This window comes from Phlebotomus papatasi, chromosome 3 (assembly GCF_024763615.1).
Source record: "Phlebotomus papatasi isolate M1 chromosome 3, Ppap_2.1, whole genome shotgun sequence".
NCBI lineage: Eukaryota > Metazoa > Arthropoda > Insecta > Diptera > Psychodidae > Phlebotomus > Phlebotomus papatasi.
Window position 1 is genome coordinate 14,265,774 of NC_077224.1, and position 27,470 is coordinate 14,293,243.

General features: G+C 33.0%; 1 protein-coding gene across 15 annotated transcripts in view; it reads right to left on the reverse strand.

The window, feature by feature from the left end:
* Positions 1 to 27,470, reverse strand: part of LOC129807805 (proton channel OtopLc) — a 54,506-nt gene that overhangs the window by 23,586 nt on the left and 3,450 nt on the right. For 4 of the 15 annotated variants that reach the window (XR_008752320.1, XR_008752319.1, XM_055857299.1 and 1 more), the window contains exons 1-5: positions 20,162 to 20,459; positions 16,221 to 16,333; positions 15,876 to 16,148; positions 11,049 to 11,185; positions 10,708 to 10,752 (exon numbers count right to left, since the gene is read on the reverse strand). Coding sequence is in view for 7 of the 15 variants with exons in the window: in XM_055857299.1 (XP_055713274.1) it covers positions 10,708 to 10,752; positions 11,049 to 11,185; positions 15,876 to 16,100 (407 nt within the window). In the remaining 8 variants the exon portion in view is untranslated. Of the gene's footprint in view, positions 1 to 1,869; positions 2,261 to 3,024; positions 3,128 to 10,707; positions 10,753 to 11,048; positions 11,186 to 15,875; positions 16,167 to 16,220; positions 16,334 to 20,161; positions 20,460 to 27,470 lie in introns of those variants that run through there. The other 11 variants (XR_008752322.1, XM_055857300.1, XM_055857303.1 and 8 more) reach the window with 9 other exon arrangements.

The following is a 27,470-nucleotide window of genomic DNA, read 5'->3' on the forward strand; positions in this document are numbered from 1 at the left end:
GATTTTTGGGAAATTAATTTAGGACTCGAATATTAAAAACAAATGATCTACTAATTCTGAGAAAACAATAAAATTGGTTGATATTTAGGATTTTTGGGCTTTCGGGAACTGGGTTAAGCCACTAATCTCAAGACCGCTTTCACGAATCCATAAAACCTTTAAAATTCTATTCCCTGTCTTAAGCATCTAAATCGTATACTTTAAGATGTTTTAAATGTTTTTTCTTGTAAGAATATAACTTATAGCAGCCTAAGTATAAGTCTGAAAGCTTCTGACTGTTAAATGTGTAGGTCTATCTTAAATATAATTTTTTGTTCTTTTTACAAAATTTATTTTCAAAAGTTTCAGTGAAATTCTAAATTTTTTGGAGGCTTTCATACCAAGATTGTAACTCAAAAGTTCTAAAAGATTTTCATAAAAGATTTTATCCTTTAAGAAATTTAGTAGAATATTAAAAGAAATTAGAGATATTTATGAAGTCTTATAATTTTAAACTTTTAAGGACGAGTGGGACACCGGTGTTCCAAAAACGAAAACTATTCATTCTGACTATTTAGAGGTCAAAATAACTTTTTATACTTAAAAAAGATGGTTTTGTTTTCGGAACATCGGTGTTCCATTCATCCCTAAAGAGTTAAGGACTTAATGAACCTTTGAACAACTTTTAATTTTTTTCTTTAGAGGTCTTCCTAAAACATACTATGTTTTAAAGGGTGTAGTCAAGGGCATTACGTTTCCTATGATTCCCATATGTTTCTAGCGTGCCGAAAAAACTTTTGAGTTTATTAGCTGTTTTCTGTCATTGCAAAATGAATTATCAAAAAATAGAAATATAAAATAAAAGCCAATTTAATATAGAATAGCGAATCGAAAACTCCAAATTGGTACACTACGTAGTTTTGGAGATATCTCGTGAAGTGTGTAAGAAAACAGGAAAAAATTTACACTAAAACTGGTCGCATTTTTCAGAGCTAATGTCACCCCCCTGGATGTAGTAAACTTTATGATGATTTTAATGGATTCTTACAGGTTTTAAACTTCAGGGATTTAAAGAACCTTTAGCACTAAACCTACCGACCGTTTTTAGTCGTTTTTCGGTCAAATGAAAAACCGCGGTAGGGTAGGATATTTAATAAATTTGTCTTGGAAAAGAGCAAAATATTAAAATTTAAACACTGAAAAATATATTACATGCATATTTTAAGAAATTCATAAAGTTTGATAGTGACATTATACCGTTGATAGGTTTAGTGTTAATGAAGAATTCTTTTGATTTTTTAGAACACACTAACAGTGTCTCAAACATGACAGAGCTCTTCTTAAAACTTCTAAATTTGAAAGTGTTTAGTAGATAAGCTTACAAAAAATTTCCAGGTTTTTTTCTTAAATCGGTTTCACTTTGAAAAGGCTTAGTGGTTCTTTAAGTATTTTTAACGTTTCCTTAAAGTGGTTTATGTTTTACAAAAAAAAAAAGAAACCTTACTGGATCTGGTACCCTTCTTATACTGAATATTGTATGTTTTTACTTCAAGGAGAGGACCGATACAAAACGATTTTAACAAAGATTGTACAGAAGTACAGAGAGAAAATACCGCTTCATAAAAAAACAACAAAAATAAATTTGGGAACCATCAATTAAATAACCCCTGTGCAAAAGAATATGGCTGAACTCTTTAATTTCGTACTTAAACCTCTTAAACCTACATTCAGACTTTCCATTCCGACTCTAACGACCCTAATCATACTTTATCAAGCCATCTTGATGTTTAGTATGATATTATTCTACCGATTACCTCTGAATTGTCGAACCCAGCCCAACTGAACCCCAACCCCTTAACTTAAGTAAAACCAAAATGAAAATGGTGGAACCTCTGGAGGGGCTTCGGGACGACATTCTTGAGCTCCATCTCCTTGTTGGCAGCATTATTTTTCTCAGCACTGTCTCCACTTCCACCCGTATGAGCTCGGGAAACAGGAAGCGTAGCCATATTGTCGCCACTTTCAACATCTACAGTGGCCACCTTAACATCAGGGCCACCCATTTTCTCACTCTTTCACAAAGTCAATGTCCTCACGCAAACTTTTTCTTTGCTCTCAAGGTTTTTTTTTTCTCACAAGATAAACTACAACTCCTTCTGAAGTCTCTTTTCTCAATTTATCATCACTCTTATTAGTTGTTTCTTGGGATCATTTGGGGGATTTAGTGGATTCTGTAGAGGTTTTCCAAGTTCGAAAATCTCAATGTAATTTCGATGTCACTCTATTAATGAGATGGAGTGTTGTTTTGAGGAGGATCACCAGAGTTCAATGGACTGTGCTTTGGTCTTTTTTATTGTAGCTATGTTTGAGAAAAGGAGAATGAAATTGAGGAAGAGAATAGTTTGGGAAGAATCTCTGAAATACTCTGAAATTGAGAGTATGGAGGGATGTTGCGCACTACGGAATCGACGTGGATACTATGAGAAGAGAGGTATCCGATGGATGCTGTGCTATATAGGTGGGTGGGGCCGAGCTGTTGGTTGTATGATTGGCCGCCCGGGCGACCTAGTGACCTCCACATTGAAGAAAAAAGTCACAAAATTGACAAGAAATAGTTAAAGAAGTTGCCAATTGAGATGATTTCTCACAAAATTCAGAAGTGGGATTAATTTTGGGGTACTTGGAAGCTTGGGATGGAACCACAAAGTCGGGATACCATCGAATTGGAAAATTGGGTTTCACAATGGCGCCCAAATGGAAAATTATATTGATGAAAATTTGCCGCTTCGGGGAGGAAAAATTTGGGAAAAACAGTCACAAACGGCTTGAAAATGCAGGAAAATTTCACAGAAACTTTGGAAATTTCGAATAAATACATAAAATCTTAGGGTTTCCACTTAAATTTTGATAAACTAATGGGAACGTCCTCTTGAGAGAACAATGGATTCAGAGGGAAAGTGCGTTTTTGTAGGAAAGAAGCACAAGCCATCAAACCATGGACGGTAAAATTGTAGCAAATGCGTTTGAATGAATGAGCCTTTTTACATTTTCACTAACACTTTTCAAGATAGAACTCAGATATTGTTATCATAATCAATGGCACGGAATTTTTGCGCGCTTTCTTCTCACAAGACACACAGATAGAATGAAGGCAGAGTTGCTCTTGGAATTCCATTTGACCCTTATGAGAGGAATCCTCTCTGGGTAGAGAATTCTCTCTCTTCCCCGATTCTGAACAAAGCCGTGTGAAAGACTTTCACATGATACAGTGGTCTTTTTCATCCTGCCTCAACCAAAGCATCATGCATCAACCCCAAATTGAGGTATTTGCACTTTCTCTCTAGGAGAGGGAAAATTTTTGCCATTTTGAATTGAGGGGTGAAAGTTTGAGAGAGAACCAGAGATTTTTGGTTGAGATGCACCCTCTTCCCCTTTTCATAAAATAAAAAAGAAACCCACCATGGATGTATTTGTGAGTTCATCCGGACATACAGCATCCGGAACAAAACTTCCCTCCAGTATTGATCGATTTTCCCGCTCTCGAGAGAAAGGGACAACAAAAACGGAGAATTTTTCCGTATAAACGTTCATTGAATCCCGCATTTGTGAATTACCCACCAATTTTCCAGCAACGAAGAAGAGCATTATTCTGTGACAAATCCTCTCAATACACCCCAATGCCTCCTGGGGAGATATCAAAAAGGGTGACAATGGGGGGCTTATGACCCCGCTATATAACACCAATTTACTTTATTCAATTTGCATATCCCAATTAATGGGCAGCATTATGGTTTATTCAGACGGGGAAATCGATAAGTTTAGCACTGGAGCATGAATTTTGGACCCAACTGCATTAAAAACGTTACTGTAATTAAATTTGTAAGCTAAAAGCTAATACCCTAATTGCACGACTTGATCTATCAAAACTGTCAAGAACTACAAAATAATTCTAACTGAAAAATTTGAGTCAAGTTTACAAGTGTTTTAAATATTAAACACAATTGGGTTATAAGAGATTAGACAGTTTTTCGAAACAATCCATAAGTAAAATTTCAAATGTATTTTTAAAATACAACACAAAAAGAAACAAAAAATGTATGAACTATATTTATTTTAATGACAATTTAATTCGTTTTTAAATTATTTTGACATTTTTTACTGACCAAAAATGTTCGATCTTACATTAAAGGGAGACTGGGGCAAAAAGTCACAAAACGGATATTTTATTTTTTTACAAGCTACCAGAGCGCCCCAGAAATTTCTAATTAGCGCAGTTTTATAGGAAATTTGTCACACTACAACTTATTGAAAGTAATTTTCCTCTATTTTGTAAAGGAATACTTTTATCGAACCCTTTTTGAAAAGGGTATTTTTTTGGCCATTCTCAAAAATGCTGGAGTAAATAGTATCAGGCATGGGCGACATGGGATATTATCACATTTTGATTTACTTTATTATGGGCTTTCGTAAATTAAAAAAATATTTAATGACATATTTTCATAGGAAATTTATTCATTAATTATTATTAATTTTTTTTATTTTTCAACTAATCAATAAATAATTACAAAAATAAGCCCTATTGTATTGCTGAGATAATCAGAAATATGCTTAAGGTAGGTGTGACAGAAGCGGCTAGGCTCGTGGCGTCACATAGAATTCAATTCACTTCAATTTGCTTCGATTTTGTTACTTTTTGCTCCATACATTTTGTTACTTTTTACCCCAAGTGATCGTTTTTAATAAAAGGATTTCTGGAGAAAAGAATCTTTGGAGAATTCTAAAATAGATATAGCGGCACCATATTCAAATAAACTAAATCATTTAGGAAATATTGAAAAATAAATAGGTAATAATTGATATGATGGATATCTTCTGTGGTGAAAATATTTCAAAGATAGTGCTAAAAACAGGGGCCTCTCGACATTTTATTTTTCCATACGTTTTTGCATAGAGGCACTGAAGACTATTGGCAAGTTTTTTTTCTAAAGAGAATTGACTTATCAGTCTGATATATTTCGAAATCGTGCATTAAAAGCTATCTAAAAATATATATTTCATAATGTTCGCCGAAATAATACAAGAACTACGAGCAAATTTTTAAATCGGGGTGCAATATCTGCAAAATTTTTACAAGGAAAAGTGAAAAATAGCTTCACTTTTTATTAGGCTTCATGAACCCCTGGCTAAAAATTTCGATATTTATCATTTTCTAAATTCCTTTTTTTTAATTCTAAGCTAGTTGCGGCATTGAAGAAGGTCTATGGAGGCTATCTATGGAAAAAAATTAAGTCGCTATCTTTTTTATCTTGGAAGATATTGAATTTTGAAATTTTCGATTTGTGACTTTTTGCCCCAGTCTCTCCTTAATCTTAATCTTAAATCTTAATCCACCAGGAACATTAAAACACGGTAATGGCCATTGACACCTTCCTCGTTTTAATTTCTCAAGCTAACTTTTCTGAGGGGTTTTCCCCTTTTCTTAGGTCTATAATTGCGTTTTTAATGAAAGTCATTACTGTAAGGGCCTTGACAGACCTGAGGATTAGCCGAGAAACGGCTTAGCATAATTATATTAGAAATAATGGTCAAACTACATCTCCGACATCGGCTTAAGTCGTAAGTGCGTCTAGGGCATATGTTACTGTCCTTTATATTCAGTGTACTGGCTGAAAATAATATCTTTGATCCACTTATTTAAGGAGACTAAATAAACTTAATAGACTTAATAATAGAATTAATTAAAAGTAATAGACTTAATAATAATAGACTTATTTAAAAAGCCATATTTATGGATATTAAATATTCCTTCAAAGATTCCTCAACATTTATTATCTTTAAATTATAGGGTATCTACAAAAAATATTCCTCCTTGATTCTTAAATTCAGTGTAAAACTTCAGGATTTTAAATTCTGAGTTATAGACTAATTAGGATTCATATATTTCAATCTACATTTAAAGGTTTCAAATATCCTATCGATCAGATTTAGAATTAAAGAGATCTTAAAGGAGTCTTAGGTTTTAATTAGAGTATGCTAATTGTGAAATTTATAACTAAAGATTGTCGGGAATTTTAAACCGTTCTTGATTTCTCACAATTTTAGTATCTACGTGTCTACGACGTATCAAGTTTCGATGTACTCTTCATCAGGCATCGAACAGGAGTTGGATCACAACTTCTGCCGTTCTGATGAAGAGGACATCCATCATCGAAACATCGTGTAGAATAAAATTGTGAAAATCAAGAAAGGTTCAGTGTTTCCGGCCATCTCACATTACACTTCATTGAACCAGTAGTCTTGTGAAATTTGTTATATTTCAGTTAATTTATCAAAACAATTTTATCGTGAACACGCTTTTTCTCGCAAGGCTATTGCCGTATTATACACTATTCTAGGATTTTTTTTCAAATTGCAATTTGCTTTGCAAAATTGCGAGAAATTATTTGTTTAAGTTACATTTAAATATTTTATCATTGAAATATTTTATAGTGTTCTATTTAATCAAATAAAATACGCATCAAAATTTTTTTTTTTGAAATATAATATATACCAGGTATTGTGAATGTATTTACTGGGGATTTGGAAGAAAAACTAGAAAGTAAATACGACAGTGGATGCCTAACTTACTTGGTGTTCTACCCGTCGTTTCCTATCTCTTGAAAGAATTATATACATAATAAAATTAATTATTCTATATGGGTAATGGCTCCCAGCCAAAACTTAGAACGACAAAATTCCGGATAGGGCGACACTTCGAATAACGAAAATTCCTGAAAAGCCAAAATCCCGAATGAGTTGAGATCCCGAATTGTTTAAAATCGCAAAGAACTAATACCTAAGGGTCCTGGTCAAGATCCCTAAAACCAAAATCTTGAATTCTTAAAATTTTCATAGCTTTCGAAATTTTAGGTTTTCCAGGTTTTTGGGTTTTCAAAATTTTGGCTCTTCAGGATCATGGTTTATCGGGATTTTGGCTTTTGCGATCTTGATCGGTATCAAAATTAACTTTAATTTACCTGTTTAAAAAAAATCCTTGAAAATACTTCTCATTTTTAAATTTGTGTTTTTTTTTAATTCAATAATTTGAAAAAATACATTTACTTATTTTTTTATGTATTTTAGGTTTGATTTTAATTAAAATACTAAAGGTAACACGCTGAAATATCTTTGATTATCTTTATGGACTCGATTTAATTATTTAAAGCATTGAAATAGTTGGTATAACCAGAATTAGTATGTAATTCAATGTTCAATACTTAAAGGTCCTAGCTGGTCGTAGCTTGTCGTTGAAATAAAATCTTTATAACCATCATTCCTTCCTTTATTTCTCAAGTACTTAAGGCTTAAAATTCAATTCAAAAAATCAATACTAAATCTTTAGAGACGCCGAAATATCTTCAATTAATCAAGAAGGATAAATTAGAGAAGAGAATCTCCCATTTTGGCTTTAAGACATAAATTATCTCACAAATTTATTTTTCAAGTCTCTATAATTCCTCCAAGAAAGCAGTAGATTATCTTATTGATTGAGAAGATTACCCCTCCTTCGGTAATTCCCTCAAGTTATGTGCAAAGTAGAACACCTTAGGAATTAACCGTCTGCAGCATATTGTAGTCAAAATTTATTCCAGCCGTTAATTTTGGGAAATATTTCGGCGCGAAGGGAACAAAGTTCATTTACAATTGTAAAAGTACGTGATAGCGTGCAATAAAGTGAATTTTTCCCTCCATTTCCCCATCGATTTTCCCATTCGTGCGGTGTTGTGGGACAAAGGGACGAGATTTTATCAGTACGGTGTTCCCCCCTACGATATATCCTACAATCCAGTCCTGGAAGACAGGAGAGTGAAACAAAAAGAATTTTACTACAATTGGACGCAAGGAATAGCAATGAAATTGATCGTTAAACATAAAAATAGGTCACCCTCCTTCTATGAAATTATGTCTTTTCGCAGTTGGATTTCCCAGAATGGAGGACTAACTATTGATTTTTTGCCATTTAGTTGCATCCCATTCCATTCAGATACAACAATTGCACATTTTCCACCCCAATGTTCTACTGAGGATTCGCTCTCTTTTGCCAGGAAATTCATTTCAGTGGCAGTTGATTGTGTTGTCTCCTCAATAAAACAATGCCAACCAACAGACTTTAGCCTTTAGCATTCTGATGAAAACACTTGTTACACCCATTCTATCCTTTCAAAATCCTTACACGCTATTTTGTCACTCACATTGTGGATATGTGGCTATTTTGAGCACACGAAAATATTTATATACAAGATGTTAGTATGTTTTTGTGACACAGAAACAGCTTGTTAAATTCTACTTGAAGAGGTGGGCTTGTACAATTTCTTTCGAGAATTGTCTACGTTTTTTTTCCAAAAGATAGTGTAAATGTGCCAAATTTCGGTCAGCTTGCAATTCCGGCCACCGATTTTGTTCCTCGAATTTCCATAAATTTTCAGTTTTTGCATACTCTAGACAGAGATTATACAATGCAAGAGAATAACAAAAAATATAGCTGCGACAAACGAGATTATGTAAAAAACATATTGAAAGAATTCCCGAAGGGCAAGTAACTATGAGAATGAAGATGGCCGAAACAGGGCACCAAAGCTATGTCTACATTTTTATTCATTTTAAAATGTATTAAGAATGATTTTAGAGTAAATAAAAATAAACTGTCTACAAGGTTCCAAGCAACACTGCTTTAGAAGAAGGAATAAAAAATTGGATTTTACTAAAAATATTATATTTCAAGCTTGAGATTTTGGCGCTTGCATGCAACTATGCCGAAATTTGGCACACTTACCCTATTTGTTTTTTAGATCATTTCAAAAAATAACATTTGAAACTTCTGTTAATTAGATCAGTAATATCAATATCAAAATTATACTGAAAAATCGTTTAGAAAATATTACTGTGTTATCACTTGCACATTAAAATTTTAATATGTTTCACATTAATTGTCGCTGGTGAGAGTCCAAAGGTGTATTTTGTGTGTTTGAATCATTTTATATTCAAAATTTGATCTATTTGTTGATAAAAAGGTAGACTTGGCCCGCAAAATTTGATATAAATTGATTTATAGCATTAATGCGAAAAATTAATGCGATTTTCTCTTTAATTTTTTAATGTGAAAAATATTTATGCTTTAGGTAAATTTAAACTTATTTTTGCAGGCCAAGTTCACTTCTTTATCAATAAATAGAAAAACCCCAAATATTAAGTGACTCAAAGACACAAATAACATATTTGGACGCTCACAAGCGACAATTAATGTGAATCACATTAAAATTTTAATGTGCAAGTGTGATAACGTAAGAATTACTTTATTTTCGATATAAAGTTCCTTCATCTGTTAATTTAAACTGGAACTAAGAACTCAAACAGTTTTTTTTAACAAACATTTAAAGGCATTGTTTTCAGGGAAATTCGGTTTATTTTCTTTTTTCCAATTCATTCTTTCAGCCAATATATCGATCCTGGATGGGATCTTCTGCAGTTGACTGAAAGAATAAATTATTTTGCATAGAATTTCCATACGGTCGACAACCAGAAATAAACTATGCTAGAATTTAGACTAATCCTCTATTAAAATTTCAACTTCCATATAAGGTAAAGGAAGTATATGTCGGCCATGCATCTTGTATCGGCCAGCTTGCAGAAGATATCGGCCATCAAGATAAAATGAATATTTAAAAATTTACTAACTACGTTTTACCAGTTATCTAATGCAAAATATATTTGCGTTTGTTTATATATAATCTTCTGAATTAAGTTTTTCTGCCCTGAAGTTAAATTCTAAGATCCAATATACGGTTAGTAAAACTTATTAGCCGGATATTAAAATCTAAGAGTTCCTTAAGGTAAAATCTAAATAGAGATGGTAAATTTTCCCATTCGACTTTTAGAATTTACTCATCCGTAAGGTACCTCTGCCGAATATGCTGCAAGTCTAATTTCAAAATAGTTTAATATAAATTGGGATGATAATATAATCTTTAAAATATCTATTAGAAAAAATGCAAGAGATTTTTAATAAATTTATATATTTTTTTGAAATTATTGCATTTCTAAAAATATTAAAATAATCAGCTTCATATAACAAAATCCGATAATATTGAAAAGCTCAGTGTTTTGTCACTTCTGAAGATCAGTAAAACAATCAATAAGATTAGTAAAACTATATTTTTATTAATTTTTAATACAAAATTATCCCTTGAAAATTTTATACTGTGAATAATGTAATCAAGCTCAACTGCGAGAAATATGATGTAGTTTTGTTAATTTATTTTTATATCTGAATTATTTTGACTAAAGGCTAAAAGGTACAAGATATCGTTTTTCTTATCTTCGATAACCCCTCTCGCCTACACCACTATTGAATTTTATCTCATTAATTCTTAATTATAAAATTTAATTTTTCGCTTTTTTATTTAACTAATAAAAATATTATTTTTCAAATTTATTTAATTGCATTTTGCATAACGTAGAGAATTTTTCTAAAAAAAATGTAGACATTGTACCAAAAGCCCATCTCTGATTAGATCAGTGCAAAGTGAGTTAGCAAAGAGTTAATTGGAGACATTACTGTCTGTCAAACTTTTTTGTGAGTGCAATTGATGGTGATTTGTCAATGATTAGTGAGAAAATTGTGACTAATCTTTAAACTAATTTAGTGTTAAATAATTCAGTGAAGTTTTGCCTTTTTTTCAATTTTCTGACCTTTTTTGGCTTCGAATGTAAAATCCAATATCTTTAGTAAATGTGCTGAAAAATCAAAAAGAAAAAGGGAGAACAAACAAAAAATTGCTGTTAATGTTTTTTGATTATCTTCTGGTATATTTTTCTTGGTTTCTGTTTTTTTATTTTTTTGTCTTGTATGGAGTAGAAAATTCTTGGACGCCTGTGTAAATGCGCATTAATTACCAAACAGAAAGGATATTAACAATTGTGGCTTTGTTTTCAACAAAAATTCTCCAAAGGGGAAACAGAAATAACAAAAAAAAATAACAACTCCCTTTGTGGAAGTTGGGAAATGGGAGGAAGTTTATGAGTGAACTTACTTGGCATTTTTTGGTCTTCTCGGATCGAGTGGCTCCTCGGCATAATCCAGACTAAAGTCCTCCCCCAGGTCCCTGGGAACGAGTGGAGTTCTCTGGTGAGTTGGACTCGTATGTGAGCCATATCCATCGGGATTTAGCTGATTCCAACATGGAAAACAGACACGCAATTAGAACATTTTTGTCACAGACACAATGTTCCATAATTTATTCAAAAAATGCATTGGATAGGGGGGTTTAGGGGGTGGATAAGGGAGCGGGAAAAATTATGAAAGACACTGAAAATGTAGTAATATGCAAAAGTGATGAAAAGGGGAAAAATGTGGCATTTTTATGAGCTGTTTTCCACATAGACAAAAAAATAATAGCAATTTCGGATAAGCGGCAGGGAATTTTCATGAAGAGCTTCAGGATGATTGCCCAACAAACTCTGCAATGCAATTTTACCTGCTCATTTGCAATGCAGCAGAAAATTTTCAGACAGAGTCAATTTGGATCTACGTATTTGATGGTTAATATTAAAATATGCACCCCTGACAATAATAATTCCCAAAAGCTGATATTGTTTATAAGGATAAATCTGCGGAGAAAAGACACGATCTAAAAACTTAAAGGCTAAATAATATTCTTCTCAATCAAATTCTCAAAATGCAAATTTTGAAGCAGTTAAATCAAGAAAATATTGAATTTTTTAAAAATATTCTACTGATTCTTAAGCCACTTACAATAATAAACCCCGGGAATATATTTTTTATGACCGCTCAAGCCAGGAAACTTATTTTAAGTTCATGGAAAAGCACAGGAAAAAATAACAATCATCTTATATGACTCTTTTCTGAATATTATGGTCTTCTTGCGGTATTATAAGGGGCGTTAATGGCATAGGAAATCGTTATTATCAGCATAAATGAGTGCCATAAAACTTTTCCAATATAAAGGAAACTGATAATGCATGGGCATGCACATCTACTTGGTACAATTTGAGCTTTATACAGGATAACAAAACTTGACCTGTTGCAAATTTAATCTGGACGTCAAGTTGGAATTATGAAACATTCCTATTTAGTCTATTTCTGAAGTACCACTAAATGTCTTGTAAGGAAAACGGTCGAAAACCTGATTCATAAGCCGTATATGCCAACTCAGAAAATCGAGTATGATTGTTAGATTCTTCTAGAGAATATCAATCACAACTATTTATCATTTATTAATTATATTGGTAACTATTGCTCCGTCGGTTAAAATTTTGCAATCCGAAAAAGTCGATTTTAAGCTGAAAGAACTGTCTTAAAACTTGATAAAAAAAAATGTCATTTACCTAATCTTTAAAGTACTATAGATCTACTTAATGAATATAAATGGCTCTCAAAATAAACCGTGAGCGGCGATAGGCAAAATATTACCGATCTGGAGCTAAAAATCGACAGTGTTAAAGAACGAAGCCTGAATGCTCTGAAAGATTCCTTAAGTACCTTCATCTATACGATAATATGAATTTTAAAATTGATTTGTAGCGATTTCCATTTTGCTTTAAAATTTCAAATTTTACTCTACTACATCCTTATATGGGCTTCAAATCTAAGGCTTAGCCATATGGCTAAATCGTGGAAGTGTTCTAATTTCTAATCAATCAAGATTTATTTAGTAAATTTATTTTAGGAATGGATTATTTAAGAAAAGTGATCTATCAGATTTTGGAAAACCAATAAAATTGCTTGCTATTTAGGATTTTGAAACTTTCTGGAACACGGATCTTCAGAATATGAAGATCGCTTAACTTTTTAAAATAAATTTTTAAGCTTAACTAATTAATGCCAATGAAGCATCTTTTACTCAATTTACACGACGTAAATTAATCAGGTGGGATTATTTGCTTTTGAAGATTACTAATAAAACTATTGAACTCTGTTGCTCTGCTTTATACGGGCTGAGGACCTAAAGTCTACCCATACGGATTAACTGCTCTATTTTCTTAACAATCATGACTTTTTGGAAAAAAATAACTTAGGAATGGATTATGAAAGATAAATGACCTATTAAGTTTTCAAAAACCGATACAGTTGTTCACTATTTAGGATTTTGAGACCTTCGGGAACTACGCTCAACTTCAAAATAAGGTCAGGAAATATATAGCTCAGCGTAACTAAACACATTCAATTAATATAGACTTTAAAGTACCAGACTGCAGTACTGCTTTAAAAGGTTTCAAATCAAAGGTTTATTCATATGGTCTTTGAGTAAAAACGCTATGCTAAGGATGCTAAGAGGAAATGATCCAACATATTCAAAATAAAATACCAAAATTGTCTGTTGGTAGTCGAAATTTTCTGGAAATGATAGAGGCGGAAAACTGGTTTTGAGTGTCAAGTATATAGCTCTACTAAGTTTTCGATTTATTATCATGTGTAAGATCTCCGTAGAAGAAGTTGTAATACACTAGTAGTCAGATTCATCAACTACTAAAAAAAATATTTACTACATCTAGTGACGAGATCTATTAAAACTATAACAAACCTGGGATGGCATGACAACTTCTTTACGATTACTGTCAATTCTGAATAATTAAAATGATACTTGAACTTCTTGATCTTAATTTTATTTATCATCTATTACATTCGGCATACTAATTTAATAGGTAATATCAATTCGATAGTATCGAACAGCCATCATTTCACCCCTGTTTGGTCTAACTTAAACATAAAATATTGTCCTAATTTAATAATTAATTAAATAAACACAGAATGATATCAATTAAAAGCCTAGGTCTTCTATCTCGAAATAAAACTGACCGTTTCGAATCTTCAGATTGGACTACATTAGAAGATTCTAAAATAGTTTAGAATCTGAAAAAGAAAATACAATTTTCCTATGGCGCAAAAATACAGCCATAGACCATTTTGAGCCACTTTTCAAAATTTGTAAAAAAAAAACTTTTGGCCTATGAAAAGTGATCAACTTTGGGAAAACAATTATTCTTCATATGAAGGAGAATCGAGATTTTTTCCGTGTATTAGTATTATTTTTTGGCAAAAAACAAACGAGCAGTAAAAAATCAAAATGGTCAGTAGGGGAGACCGGGGAGGTTTGGAACAGGGGTAGTATGGGACGAGGCGATTTTTTCATTCATTATTGAAATAAATGGGAATTTAACCATTACTCAATCGTAGGCAACAATAAGATGTATCTTGACTAAAAGAATGGACATCCTCAGTTCTGTTGCTTAAATTTTATGAATATTTTTTTTTAAAAATTGATAAAAATTGTATATTTTGACGTCTCAGTTTTCCTCTTTGCATTTTATATCAGCGTACATAATCAAAACTTTTCTATTTTATTAGCTAGCAGTGTAATCTGCGAACATATTTTTCTAAAAGTTTCCGTGATCATACAGTCTTGTTTTTTACTCAAAGGTTTTAAATACCAAAACTACACACGGGGATGTTTGGGACACTTGAACGAGGATGAATGTAACGTTGATTTTTGACAAGATTGTACAAGATTGATTTGACAAGATTTGTGCAATTTTTTTATTATCAAATTGGAGAGTAATGCCCAGTTTCTACTGAAAATTTTCCTCTTGTGGAAGCTTGAGCAGTTTAGCAGTTGCCTACAGAGCCAATTAAACCATCAACGTCTTGGGAATCAATAATTTCTTCTCCTGTTGATATTCGATCTTCGTTCAATCCCGTTAAAAACTATTTTCTCGAAAATTTCTCGAGCAGTATCCTCTACAATTCTCACAAGTTCATGCAGTTGTCGTAAAATCAAACAGGTCCACCAATGAGTTCAAAACTAAAAGTGTCAAATGAATTTACTCGTCCGAGGAATTTGATGATGATGATTCCAATATTTAGAATAAAAAAGCAAAGAAATCTAGGATAGTAAATAAGAAGAAAATACATTAAATAAGTGAATGACAAAAAATTACTCTATTGTACAAATAAGATTGATATTAATTTTTAAGTATGAAATAAAAGATTAAACATTTTTATTTCTGTTAGTAATATTTTTAATCTAGTACTTAAAATTAATCAACGTGCTCCAATAATGCAAATTATGCGAGAAAAAACGCGTTCCAAACATCCCCTTTTGCATCCCATACTGCCCCACATCGGGGAGGTTTGAGACAAAGCGTCAAGTTAAATGTTTTATCTTCTCCAAGAAAACTCAATTGTTTTCCAAGTTCTTTCGAGTACTTTTTATAAGGTCAATACCCATAAGTATCCTATAGACCGCATAAAATTGCTATACATTATCGTGATTTTTTGGAATACTGTCTCAAAGTCAAAACATGAAAAAGTGTCCCAAACCTCCCCGGTCTCCCCTAAATATAAAAAAAAAATTAGCTGCAAAATATCTAATTATCGTCAGTAAAATAATTTAAATCTTTACAAAAATGCGTCTAATTTATATATTTAACATTCAAAATTGTTAAAGATAGAACGAAAAGACCTTTTTTTTCTTTTGCCAAAATTTGGACGATATTATCACCGTTTCAAATTTTTTGTTACTGCTCAATTTTAACTTTTTTACTGCTCATATATACAATGCCTTAATTTTTGAGTAATTAATAGGAAATGAGCAACATCCTGAAACTTTCATGAAACAATAAACATTTTATTTAATAAGAGCGAAAAGAGTAAGCATAATGAGTGTCTCTGTGTTCATAATTTTCTCCGTAATCGCGGGAGTTAAACCAAAAGAAGCCCAAACGAAAAAGTGAGGTGGCAAAAGAGTTTGTGTTGAGTGTCTAAAGAATAATTAGATTTAGCAAAAGAGATGGTGTGAGGGTTCGGCGGCATTTGGTCCATGAGGAACCACTGCCCCTACCTTGACCACCGTTCCGACCTGATTACCGTCCGTTGGGCGGCTATCCAGGAGGAGTCCTTCGCGCTCCTGTTCCATGGCGGCTGGTGGCTCTATGGGTCGCGGCGTCGGTGGATGCTGATGGGGTACGTGGTGGCGAAATTGAAGGGGTTGCTGAAGTGGTGGTGAGGGCTGCTGGGGCGGCAGAAGGCGTTCGCGCATTTCATGAATATACGGACAGCGTTGCATGCCGCTCCAAACTCCTCCACAAAGTCTTCCTCTTGCGATATGGCTTTTCTGCAGCAGGAAATGGGCCTTTTTAGTGATTTATGGCCGAGGACAGAGATGCAATTTATGCTACAGACTCACCGAGATATGAACTTAATAGGGTTTAAAAGCTGTAACGTTTCATCAAAATTGACTTAGAGCTGTTTTTTTTTCTTCACCTCCTTCTCGTGGCAATCAAATCCAACCTTGGCGATCTATAATAAAAAAAGCACAAGCCAACATTATGAGAAAAAGTCGATTGTATCTCTCTCGTGCATAACCGGAAAATGGAATTATTTATAAATAACAATTGTTGAACGATCGTATGATATAATTTTCTCAAGAGACGTGAGTGGAAAAAAATCCTCCTCCAATGTATCTTTTTTTCCCGCCTAAAACCGAAAAAAAACTCTATTTTCATCACCATGTAATTGTGCACCCAATATAAATTTTTCCCTCACCACGGAAAACTCTACACCTTGGCCACATGCCAGAGAATTTTTCCTATAATCCCCCATTCCACCAACAAAAAAAAAACCGGCATCAAAATAATATTAAACAAATCTTCACTGACCGCGAAAACTTTGAGATAGAGTGAGCATCTGGAAACGGACAACAAGTTCTTTTTTGAGGCTGCCTAACCTTCGGCAGAAGAAAAAAGTGTCTGGTGCCAACTGATAAAAGGGCCCCCCCCCTTGAAGAGAAGAATTTCTTCAGCAGACTGCTGATAATGAGGAAAGCATGATTTTCGCACCATCTCCCCAAATGTGAGATCACTGACACGATCTCTGGCCTCAATTAGTCACAGTGATTGAGAAATTGAGCCAAAGAAGACATAATGCTACCACATTTTTACGCCTCATCGGGCAGAAAAGCACCTGAAAACAGATCTCGAGTCACCTGCAGCGGCTACATTTTCATATTGCCAGCAAAAAAAAATGCCCCACTAGGTGGAATATGTTAATTTATGCATACACTTGTGACACTCGGAATGCAATTAATGTTTTTTTCACTCGCCTCCCAAATAACTCATTTCTGCGAGCGAAGAGGCGGCAGAAATGAGTGAAATGTAACAAAAAAGTGAAAGTTTCAAGGCTGTTCTGAAAAATTTCACTGATTTTTAATTTTTCATTCTGCTGTTGCTTCAGTTTGAACTCACATTTGATGGTTCGGAAACGGTTTAACCGTTATATTCAAAATTTTAAACATACGTCAGACTGTGTCAACTATTTTTCAAATTTTAGAATTTTGGCATACAAAAATAAATATAATGAATTTTAAGTATTTGAAAAAAATCATACACTTTATTTTTTTTTATTTAATCCACGACGTTGCACTGATAATTTTGAAAGCAATTCAAAGTTTTCACTTAAGACCAAGTGTTAGCATCGACTACATTTTTGATTTCATATTTTTTATTTAGCTAAATATTAATTTGGCAAAATTTAAAAATTAAAGACACTTTCAATAATTAAAAATTTAAAAAATAGTATATTTTGTATAAATAAAAAAATGAAAAAAACAGAAAACCGAAAAATGGAGATCTGTAATTATAGATACGACGAATAAGCTTCTTGTAAAACTATTAGGAGCAGGTGAGGCTACATTGAGGTGTGAGGCTACATTGATATAAGATTTTTTTTTGCATATTTCTAAAAGAAATTCTGCATCAACCTAATGTGATTTAGATAGACAAAACCGATCGCTTAGAATGAGAAACGAATAACTCAGAGTAAGCAAATTTTACATGCAGAGGATAAAATTTTTTTAGATTTAAAACCTCTATAACTTTGAAAATAATTATCTTTTGAGCTTAATATTCACAAGGAAAGTACCATGTATAAAAAAGTATCCAAAAAGCGAATAAAATGATTTTTGTAAAGACTCGAGTTGTTCGATTTATATTCTGAGTCGTCGAAACAATTGTGGAACTAAATAAAATAATTTTAAGGTCAACCTACATTTAGAAATTTACAAAAAAATTATGTACCAATTTAGCCCCACAGCTCAATGTAGCCCCACTTCCCCCTAGTCCTTATGGTGTGCTATCACTGATTTTTGATTATGTAATATCATTATATTTGTTATTAAAATTTTATTTTTTATTTATCTTATTTTATTAAAAAAGGTAAAAAGAATATTACTCCCTCCGTTCCGAAATAAGTCGTACGTTTGGGAAAAATTCTTGTTCCGAAATAAGTCATACGTTTGGGAAAAATTGGGATTAAGGGAAAGTTTGTTGGTAAATGTTTTGTGTATCAACAATTATCTCCTGTATAGAACTATTGTTAATGTTCGAAACGTTAAATGTTAATATTCCCCAAACGTACGACTTATTTCGGAACGGAGGGAGTATTACACTGTGCAACGATGATTTTGTCCCTGGGTTTCATGCTATTTTTTCTATTGCTAGGGTCAAATGATTTACGAAAATACTTATTGTGATTTCATTTTGTTTTTGCGCCTGGAATCTAGGCAAAATCGTTCTTGTCGTTTTTTGATACTTGGGTACCTATATCTCCGATTCTGCGGAAACGATTTATAACTTAATATGGGAACATTTGTTCTCCTTTAGAAGCCCGATAATCTTTTGGACAAATGGAGTTCGTGAAACTGACACCAGGGGCGCTGTAGTCCCATGTATGTCAGAAAATGTATGTTAAAAAACAATCTGAGAGAAAAGTTGCACATGGATGAAAATGTAGCTAATAAAATTCTCTATCAAACCCACAAAACAGATTGTTAGGGACAGTCCTAGTTTTCGAGATATTTTTGATTAAAGTTGCTAAAAAGTTCGATTTTCCATGTTTTCTGACATACATGGGACTACAGCGCCCCTGGTGTCAGTTTCACGAACTCCATTTGTCCAAAGGATTATCGGTCATCTAAAGGAGAACAAATGTTCCCATATTAAGTTATAAATCGGTTCCGCAGAATCGGAGATATAGGTACCCAAGTATCAAAAAACGGCAAAAACGATTTTGCCTAGATTCCAGGCGCAAAAACTAAATGAAATCAAAATGATAAGTATTTTCGTAAATCATTTGACCCTAGCAATAGAAAAAATAGCATGAAAACCCAGGGACAAAAAAAAGTTTAAAATTGTTGCACAGTGTTATAAATTATACAGATTTTTTTTAATCAGTTAATCAGTTAAAAGAATATGCCGCTAAGAAGGAAAATTCTGTTTTCAGAGTTAAAACAGAGTTAAAAAAAATCTCTAAACTTTTTATAGTTTAGAGATTTTTTATTAAATCGTGTATTCAACATTAAATCAATTAGATTGCTAGTTTGATTAATTATGTATTGTTCTGCTACAAAAGTGAATTACGCAAGAGATGAGCAATTTCAATGTCAGTTTCCATCTTCGAATTACAAAAGCCTCATTATGCTTTGCCAATAAATTGATTTTTAATGCCATTCAACTTCGATCTATCATAATTTATTCCCAAAACAAATAAAAAATCCAAATAAGGAATATTTCTGCTTTCTTTTTCATCAAATTTGCGTGAAATATTGGACAGTCCAATTAATTAAATTTATCAAGAAATACTCACGAAACTTTCACGACACTTCAAACCCCCCAAATTTGGATTGAGAGATGAGATAATATTTGTTTTTTTGTGGTTTTTTTTGTTGCTACTAATTCTTCTAATTACAAACTTGTATCTCTTATGGACGGTTTTGATGAATCGCTTTGGATTTTTTTGCCAAAACACCAATGAAAGCTCTTTGATGTGACCATTTGTGGGAGTTTCCGGTTCCGCGCCTTTTCACTCTTTTTTTTGGCGCCAAAATAGCGCACGTTCTGGGTGAAGAGCCACCCACCGCAACTTTTAACATGGAAGTACAATTGATGACCGAATTTGCTGGTGCATTCAAGAGATTTTATCACACAATTCCCTCGTAAATGACAATCATAAATCCTCTAGCATTTTTTCCACTCTTATTCAATATGACAATGAAATAATGGCCATTTTGAGATGGGAGTAATAAATGATTATTTGTTGCACTTATTCAGTTGCACAATTTTCTGCACTCACCGACTCTTGATGCGAGCATTGTTGAGATTTTAGATAACTTGAGATTCACAACATTTTATTATCGCGGGGAAAATTCAATTTTCAGCACATCTCTCAAATAGAACTCTTGGTCGTTATTATGCTCTTCTATTGATTTACCGGCTGGTAGTGAAAATGGGAATTTTATCACTTAGTACTTCATTGTTGCGAGTTTTGGTTTTCTGTTATATTTTGCCCGTCAGAGAGTTTTCATAAAACTGAAACTGCTGCAGCAACTTTTGTAATTCAATTGGCCACAGACTCTGCCTACACCACACACAACTTAAGCCTACACTATCGATAGAATAGCAATTGTGCCAGAAGACGAGCGGTGGCCTGTTACAAGCTCTTTCTACATTGTTGACATGGCAAGTGTAAACAATCTACTTCCAAATTCAAATTTTCTTTTTAAAATTTTATAATCGTAATAAATACATTCGAAAATCCTCCAATGGTTTCTTGCTTTCGAAATTAAAAAAGGTAAAGGAAATAATACTTTTTTTCGAAAATTCCTTTGATGAAGATAATATCTTTCAAGACGGAGAGGCTATGGAAATAAATTTATACGAAAATCCTCCAATGAATAATTGTGTTTCGAAATCTAAAAGAAAATTCATGAATTTTATACTTGAGCGCTGATGTTCTGTTTTCGAACTTCAAAACCTTATAAAAGATATTGAAGAATTTATTCTAAAAGAGTTTAAATGTACAAAAATTATAGTTGCCAAATTTTATCATTCGGTTTTGTACCTAAAACAGTACACATAATGCACAATGTTTGTTGATGTTTGTCTAAATGGTATAGTTAGCTGGGACACATACCAATTAACTTTAAATGGTGAATTGGTTTTGAATAATTTGTTGCAGCCCAATATGAAAATCCGATCCTTTTATTCCAAAAGGAAATAATCTTTTCACTCGTCTTTTCGCTCGTCACTTTCAGTACGCATTAAGAAAAACCTAAGCATTTGGTTTAGGAAAATCAATACAATTTACAGTACCGTAGATATTTAGTTTTTGTGAAATATATCTCGGATGATTTTTCGAATTCCATGAATCATTAGGTTTATTGCAAAACTGTTTATCAAATTCAATTTACCGATCTAAAACCAAAATAGTATAATATTACTATATATATTTTAATAAAAAGACAAATTTTAGTTAAAGAAAATGAATAAAAAGTTATAGAAAAAATTGCATTACTACGAGAATGATTCCTAATCACGAATAGAAAGTAATCCAAAACAGTTTTCCTACTCAAAGAGAAAGCAATTTTATAATCTTTTTTTTTTTTAATTCAACTTGCTATAGCCCTAAAGCACAATCGGTTAAAGATATTGACTTCTGATCCTCGCTTACCCCCCCCCCCCCGCTCCTAAGTGAACGTTATCTCCAGACATTTTTTCCTCCCCCCACACACTAATTCCCCTTGAAAACCATGCAATTTAGTTTATTTTAAAAACAGCTACTGTGTTTGTTTTTATTGTCGAATATGTTTTCGAAATAATTAAAACTTTTCGACAGATTTTCTTAAATTTGGATTTTTTTAAAGGTCTTGAAATTTCCAACCTTGCTGCATCAAACTTAATCGGTAATGAATCGGTAAAGTACCTGTAATTAATGTAGCTTTCTCAATATTTTTTCTAAATCTCTTTTATTTGTTCCGAATCTTGTGACACGGCTAGAGACCACACGGTAAGAGAAAACACATCGACTTCCGGTCTTCGATGGAATCTTATCTAGTCTTATATAGGACGGTTTTTCCTCAACCCCTTCCGTCCCCTCCCAAAACCATGTTTTTTCGTTTATTTTGAAAACGGCTTCTACGATTCCTTTCATTTTCGAATATGTTTTACAAATAGTCAAGGTGAATATTTCGTACATAGACAACCATGACCAGTATACATTACGATATCGAAATTTCAAAGGCCAAAGCTAAAGAAAATTGAATGGCCTATTTCTCAATCGATTGGTCTTGCGTAGTATTTTTTGAAAGATCTTGAAACTAGTATCCGGAAACATATTTTTCGATTGAAACTTTGTGTCATATAAAAGCCATTAAAATATGAATTGGATCCAAAAATATACGCGATTAGTATTTTTAAGAAAAGTTTTGGAAAGATCAGTACAATTTGAAAATTATATATAGTTTCAAAATTACTAAATATTTCGATCAGAAAATATATTCATCGCCAGAGTTATGAATTGCGGTGAAGCAGTCCAAAGTTTTAGAGACCGAAACTTTCAAATTGCTAACGGAAGAACTTTAAATCGGAAACGTCTCTGCGGTAAAGTTTGGATGGGTCGTACTGTGGTTTTTATAGAAGTAAAACAATAAAAATAGAAATATTTTTATTTGGTTTTGTAATAAAAAATAGAAAAAATATGCAGATATTATAGGTTTGATTTTTATGGAACAGTAATCTGGGAAAATTCGTCAAATAAATTCAAAAAATGCAGCCTTACAAGATCGTGACAAGTAACTTGACAAATATAACGACCAGACGAAAATACTTTGATCTTATGATCGAATATTCTCCTATATATATTAAGAGGTATTAATATTCTTTAATTGATCACCATTTGACGTTATCTATAAATGAATTCACAATGAATTTGAAAAGTCGAAAAAAAAATATTTCAAAAACGTTGAAAGATAATTAACGGATAGGGGACAGAAAAATATACCGGTCATGAGGTTTCTAATTGGTGGAAAAATTACATACACGTGTTAAAATTTGCTGCTGTACGTAACTTGGACCATTTCACAATTTTGCACTCAGATGCTCACCATCCGAAAGGGTGGTTCCATTCATCCTCGAAACATCTAGAAGACTTAAAAAGTAAAAATCAAGAGAGGTCTATTTTCCGTCCACTTATCTTCTACATTCCATCAGACCGAAAATTCATTCAGATTTAAAGATAATTTTCGAACTTCTTGTTCGAATATATACTGTTCATGAATATTGTTTACTAATTCGAATATTCCTAAGAGGAGTTCTGTCAGCGCTCAGGCAAGAATTATTTAAAATCACAACCCAAAAGATTTCGAAAAGCTTTAGAATATCGAAAGATTACATTTAATTGTAATAAAATTGCAATCATTGTAAACAATCGGCCCATCCCTGCAATCAATGGCATTGGAGATTGAAATATGAACACTCACACTCTCGAGAAATCATGTCATTTTCAGCGTCTCTTCCACGAATCGCATCCGCACCCAAAGAGATCGACATAGTCAATCAGCAATTGCGATAAAGTCTACCAACCATCGTCAATTTCTTCAGAAGATGCAACTACCAGTGCATTGTGGTGAAAGTCTATCTCACATTTCTGACAGATTTAATGCAATTTCTTATATCAATGCTCAAGAAGACCGTCATGAGATTGTGAGACAAATCAAAGGCAAAACCACCGACAAATCCAATTTCGATTTATCTCGCCGTGAAAACATCAATTTAAACACTTTACTTTTTTTTCTTGCCTAAACAAACATCGACTCTCAATGGGATCTCCAAAGTGCTGCCAATTAGGTGGAAAATTGCACGTGAGAGGATAATTAATAACGTCCCGGGAGTATTTTGCGAAAAGAGAGCAAAAGGTCGGATTAGGATTTTCCCAAAATAGGGACCTTTTTTTATTTATTCACGCTGTAAAATTCTATATAACACCATCGACGCTCATTTAGCTTGCGCGCTATTCATGCCCCAAATATATCCATTTGGAAATTAATAAAACATTCCCTCACATTTTGCCATGTCAAATCCTAAATTGGGGAAATAATAATATGTGGCTCAATCACTGAGAAGAAAAACCACTCAATAGTTTTCTGAAGTGACAAATCAATGTAAATTTATTCCAACAAACTGTGCACTTTAATTAATACAATGATGTGAAAATGGAATAATTTTGCATTGGAAATGCAATGCATCAATTGCAAGTCAATGATTGAAGAGAGTGAAGACTTTTTAGAGAGATTGTAGGTTTTTCGTTTGCTTTTGAAAACAAGTAATCAATCTATTAAATTGACGGTCTATGAAAAAAAAATATCAGCGCCTCTGGTAGCTCCTTGAGAAAACCCTCACTCACATTGTACAGATGCAAAATAAAATCGAAAACCAATTTGTTCCTCAGAGCCGTCAAATCTTCTTCTAAAAAAAATTAAATTCTATACCGGTATTTACGGAGCTACTCCGGTTTTTCTCACCTTCGTACAAAAGTTTTCTACCTCTGTACGCCCCATTAGCACTGTAAGTATTGCACTGGCTACAGAAATTAGTACATCAATGTTTAAATAGAGGTTTTATCTACTTGATTTAATTGTTTGTAGGAGGTATTACTCGTTTAAAAATTATTTTAATGCTATTTTTCTAAGGAATGATTTCAGGACGCTTGAAAAACTATTCTTTTTTAAACTGATTCCAGATAGCAAATTAGGTGTAACTTATTAATCACACTTACTGTAATCTTCGGATTTTTTCTAAAGGCCTCTACTTGTGTGCATTTTTTTTTTGTCAAAAATTAACATTTTTGACAGACTTTTGACGTTTCTATCAGAAGCGCTATAGATAGAAACGTCAAAAAGCTGTCAAAAATCTGTCAAATATGCAATTTTTGATGAAAATTACTCCCAATGTGTAGAGGCCCTAACGCCAGCAATCTGTCTTACTAGATCTAGGGCTAGGACATTAGAAGCATTTTTTTTATAATTAATTATTTAAGTTAATTAGGTAGTAAATTCACATTTTCAAAATTCAAAATAAATTATTAGTCAGAAATTAATAGAAATGTAATCTGATAATTATTTTGAATAAATTTCGTTAATCCGTCTCTCGGCGGGGTTACATGGGTCTCTCAGGTCAAAAAATAGGCCTTTTTCTGATAATAATTTATTGTGTAGAAAATATTTTAGAAATTCCAACTTTTGGGATATGAATGAGTAACTTTAGAACAATTATCATTATTAAAATGTTCTTGAATTGTCTGCACCTCTCTAGCAGAACTATTACAGTCATTCTCTTTCAGAATTGAAGGTAGAGTTAGAATATTAGCTTTGAAAGCAACCACTTCTTCTCATAAAATATTTTTTTTTTATATCACCTGCAATGCTCCAAATTCTCCGACACTAATAAGGTTATACTGCGAGGAATTCTAATTATAGCCATGACTTTCACATTATTATCAGGATCTCGTACCTCATATCCTCACAAGAAACCATGTTAGGGATGCTCAATTTGGCAAAAATGGTTCTGGAGGAGGTGGAAAAGCGGATAAAATGAGGGAAATGTTATTTGGAAAACTGGTCGCGGAAAAGCGATTTCTTTTCGATACTTCTTGGAAATGTTCCAAGTATATCTCCCGCCCCCCCAGTCACCCAATAACACTCCCAAACTTTCAATGAGATTCTCCCATCCCATTAAGCAATCGATACCAAGCACTTCCATCAAGCTGGTGTTCTGGATGAAGGATGGGTGCTCCTGTCGTGTAGACTTTGGTGTGGTGTTTGTGGTCACAGAACGTTGAGTCGGAAGTTACCGTGGTTGAAATTATATAATTAGACGTTGAATTACATTTGTGACTTGGGAAATGTCCCTGGTTGGGGTCCTGTGGAGCTCTCAGGGACAATTATCGCGAGGGTTGAAACACGGCAAATGCATTTAGTTGTCGTGGCAACAACCACCTGTTACGAAAGGACAGCCCCCCAGTGCCCTATGTTTACGGTTTTAGTTGGAAGCGACGGTTCAGTGACCCCAAAAGGAAGGCTGATGCACCCATCTAACTCGAGTCATAACAAAACAAATTTCCAATTGTCTCGGCCAGCCAACTGAACAGAATTTTCCTGGGACGCCTCGGAAAATGCCTTGGAGGTGGGCCCAATAGGGGAGCAACAGTTTATGAATTTGTGATTTGTACAACCGAATATTAATAACGCATGTCGTAAATTTTGCGAGGGAAAATTCTGTGCAGACTAAGAGGGTGAATTTCGCCCTTTATCAGTATTTGAGCAGCTCCCACGCTCATGTTTGTGTTTAAAAATATCCTCACATACACATTCAAAGGGAAAGTTCGCCCCTTTGTCATTCATTTGAGAGTCTTTGGAACCCTCATGTTTCAATATTGCTCGAAATTAGATTTGCAACTCGCATAGATTTAAGATTACGATTGCTTGAAAGTTTTTCTGCTTTAGAGCAGAATCACATTGAATGTAAAATGCTCACCGTATTTCGTTAATTTACGCATTTTTATTGCAATTCTTACGCAAATTTTCGATTACCGTATTACCTTATCACTCATACTCCGAGGAACTAGGTGAAAATAATATAAGAAAACTAAAGAAATAAAACGAAAATGCGATAAACGGTGAGCAAAAAAACTGTACGAATAATATCTCTTACAGTTTTCTTTGCTCACCGTTTATCGAATTTTCGTTTTATTTCTTTAATTTTCTTATACTATTTTCACCTAGTGCCACCGAGTATGTGATAAGGTAATACGGTAATCGAAAATTTGCGTAAAAATTGCAATGAAAATGCGTAAATTAACGAAATACGGTGAAGCTACGGCGAGCATTTTATTCTCAATTTGATTCTGCCCTTAATCTAAAAAAAAATTACACAATCTCAAATACTTAAAATTAAAAAAAGATTAGTTTACATGATATCAAAGTATTTTCGAGGTTTAAATTGTTTGATCAAAATTATCATGAAGATTTGCTTCAGAATCAATTTTTAAGATTATGTTGCTTCAATATTCGTGGTAATTAATTGTAAAATGTCTCTAGCTTTAATCACAACCTCAACTATAATATCCTTGATAAAGTATTACGTTATTTTGTGTCATTAATCTAATTTATTTTCCAGTAAAAATCTGAATTGAGGAATTTTGAAGCAAGCTTAAGGCTTCACATGATACAGAGAGCTCTCCAGATTAATCCTGGGTAAATGTTAGTTCTTTTCATATATCTCTAATTGGTCGAGAATTAGAGATAAAGCATCACTCGTTGAGATCTAGTATTTATATAATATTCTTAGTATTTATTTTAATGGAAAATCCCGAGCTTAGGTTTTTGAGTAAACACTCTTATTGAATTAGTTTGATTTTAAATTTATGACTTAATTTTGTAAATAAGTTAGTGGACAGTTAAAGTAGATCTTAAAGTAAAGTGTCATGTGTTTTCTTCATCGGTTAAGGGAGATTCTCATAACCCGTTTTTTCCATCACAATTCTGAAATCTAAAAAGACTCCACTAGAGTCCACGGAAAAGAGGGTTCATATTGGAGAGCATTGACCG